General features: G+C 43.1%; 1 protein-coding gene across 2 annotated transcripts in view; it reads left to right on the top strand.

Annotated features, from left to right (window-relative positions):
* The window catches only part of lmo1 (LIM domain only 1), a 46,075-nt gene that overhangs the window by 192 nt on the left and 43,383 nt on the right, over positions 1 to 2,500 (top strand). For both annotated transcript variants that reach the window (XM_058400194.1, XM_058400192.1), the window contains exon 1: positions 1 to 462. This exon is cut by the window's left edge. Coding sequence is in view for 1 of the 2 variants with exons in the window: in XM_058400192.1 (XP_058256175.1) it covers positions 99 to 462 (364 nt within the window). In the remaining variant the exon portion in view is untranslated. The remainder of the gene's footprint in view (positions 463 to 2,500) is intronic.

Genomic DNA, 2,500 nt, shown 5'->3' with positions numbered 1-2,500 from the left:
CGGAGCCGGTTCGGTTCGGTTTTTTTTTTTTGTTGTTGTTGTTTTTCCCTTTTTGAAGTTTTAGGTCTTGCTCGGATCGGAATGTAGCCGTCACGCGTATGTCTCGGGGTTTTTTGTTTACACGACTTCGCGGATGTGTGCACGACCGGAGAACCTCACGGTACCTCAGAGAACCTTACAGAACCTTACAAGACGTGACTGATACGAAACAGCACGACACACATACACACACCACACAGCGCGCACACGCGCGAAACCTGCTGCAGCACGCGGACCTTTTATTCTATGATCATTTTCATTATTTTATTTTAAACCCAGAGAGAGAGAGAGAGAGAGAGAGAGAGAGAGAGAGAGAGAAGATTAAGGAGAAGAAAAAGAGAACCCTGCTGGATCCGAGAGCGGAGCGTCCTGAGCCGGACTCCTCCTCATTCCTCAGGACCATGGTGTTAGACAAGGAAGAGGGTGAGTACCGTTCAGTTCCGTTTAGTACCGATTGGGTTCGGTTCGGGTTTTGCACCGTAGAGCGAATCGGTAGCGCGTGCATTTTATTTGTTTGATTGAACTGAGCAGCGGGGATGTTTCAGGTTTCATATTTACGTTGCACACACACACGCTTCCGGTACGAGAGAACGCTCGCGCAGAGTTTCAGCTTGCTTTGCTTCAAATGCGATCACGCGAACCTGTCACGTGTCAATATCCCATACATTATTATACATTAAAGATTATTTCAGTCTGAAAAGCACATTCTCTTCATCATCCTCATTATCCTCATCATCCTCACTTTGTCATGATGCACGGAATCGGAATCGTTACGGTTCCTGTAATCGGTACCTGAGCGGGCAGTGAGACAGGAACGAGTTAACAAACTTAGAAAACAAAACAAAACAAAATGAAAATCCGACCTGACCTGAACAGACCTGTGCAGCTCGCTGAGGAATATTCCTCTTCCTGATGTGATCTGTTTATTTATTTAAGTATTAATGTTTTTATCAGAACCTAAAATGAGTTTTGTGTTGAATTTACCCTCAAAAATATGAAACATATTTCCTTTAATTTCTTCCTCAGGTTTAAACTCCGAGTCCGAACCACTATAAACAGCCTCTTTGACCCAGATGTGCTGTTCTCATGCAGCAGTGGCTCGGGCTCATCTTTATTATTTATTTTTAGTAATGTAATGTAGTAATGGCCTTCACTTCAGAGCCATTATTTATGTTTTGAAAATGGATATTTCATATCACATCCTTTCACTCAGCCATCTGAAAACCAATAAAAGAGGCATAAATTTGTCCTGTCTCTGTGAATACGTGTTGCACGCTAATGTACCCGGATTAACTCAACTGTAAATTGTCTGGTCTGGACGGCCGTCTCGCTAAAAGTTCCCCCTCGTATGATTCATGGCTCAGGATTGCTTTTAACTGCCATCGGCAAAGCAATATGGGGAAATGTACAAGGTGATGCAAATGGCATTAGTGGGAGAGGATGCACAGGAGCATGTAATGCAGTCAATACTACATTAACTACTGAAGCCCAATTACAGCAGCGCAGCAGCAGAGTGGCTTTTAGGAGCATTAGGACTTACAGAGGAGGAGAAAAAAAAGCTTAGATCACCTGCTGCTCATTGCCTAAAAGCTTCACCCTTTACGTGCTGGGGCCAACCAACTGCGCTGGCATTTGGACACACACGCAGACACACACACACACACACACAATACACACCTGGATACTAGAACATCACCTCACTCACAAGCCAACACGGTGTAATTGCTGTGTATCGTGTGTGTGTGTGTGTGTGTGTGTGAGTGCGAGTGCAACAGAATGAGTGTCAGCATGAAAGCATCAGCATGATCGTGTTATACACAGTTTTCCATCCCAACACAAATACAAACACAAACAAGATCTCACTCAGATTTCAGATTTAGATCATAACAAAGAAACCTCGTCTCTGTCAGTGAGAAAAAAACATCACATTGAGATGTCTATATTTCTGCCGGTCACATTTACACACCGGCAATTAACATATTCACTTATCTTTTAAATCTGGAGAAGTTTTATGATGAACTCAAAGGAGTAAAGATGAAGAAATCACACAGAATATATTGTTATATTGTTTTTAAGTTCTGTTAATGAACAGAGGCATAGGGTAGGACAGACAGGTACGGTAGGAGAGACAGATATGGTAGGAGAGACAGATATGGTAGGAGAGATAGATACGGTAGAACAGACAGACATGGTACAACAGATAGATACGGTAAGAGAGACAGATATGGTAAGACAGACAGACATGGTAGGAGGGACAGATATGGTAAGACAGACAGATATGGTGATACAGACAGATACAGTAGGACAGAGAGATACGGTAGGACAGACAGATACGGTAGGACCGATAGATACAGTAGGACAGACAGATACGGTATGACAGACAGATACAGTAGGACAGACAGATACATCAGGACAGACAGATATGGTAGGACAGACAGATACAGTAGGACAGACAGATACA

Source organism: Hemibagrus wyckioides, linkage group LG10, assembly GCF_019097595.1.
Source record: "Hemibagrus wyckioides isolate EC202008001 linkage group LG10, SWU_Hwy_1.0, whole genome shotgun sequence".
Classification (NCBI taxonomy): Eukaryota; Metazoa; Chordata; class Actinopteri; order Siluriformes; family Bagridae; genus Hemibagrus; species Hemibagrus wyckioides.
This window is presented reverse-complemented; position numbering and strand designations above follow the sequence as displayed.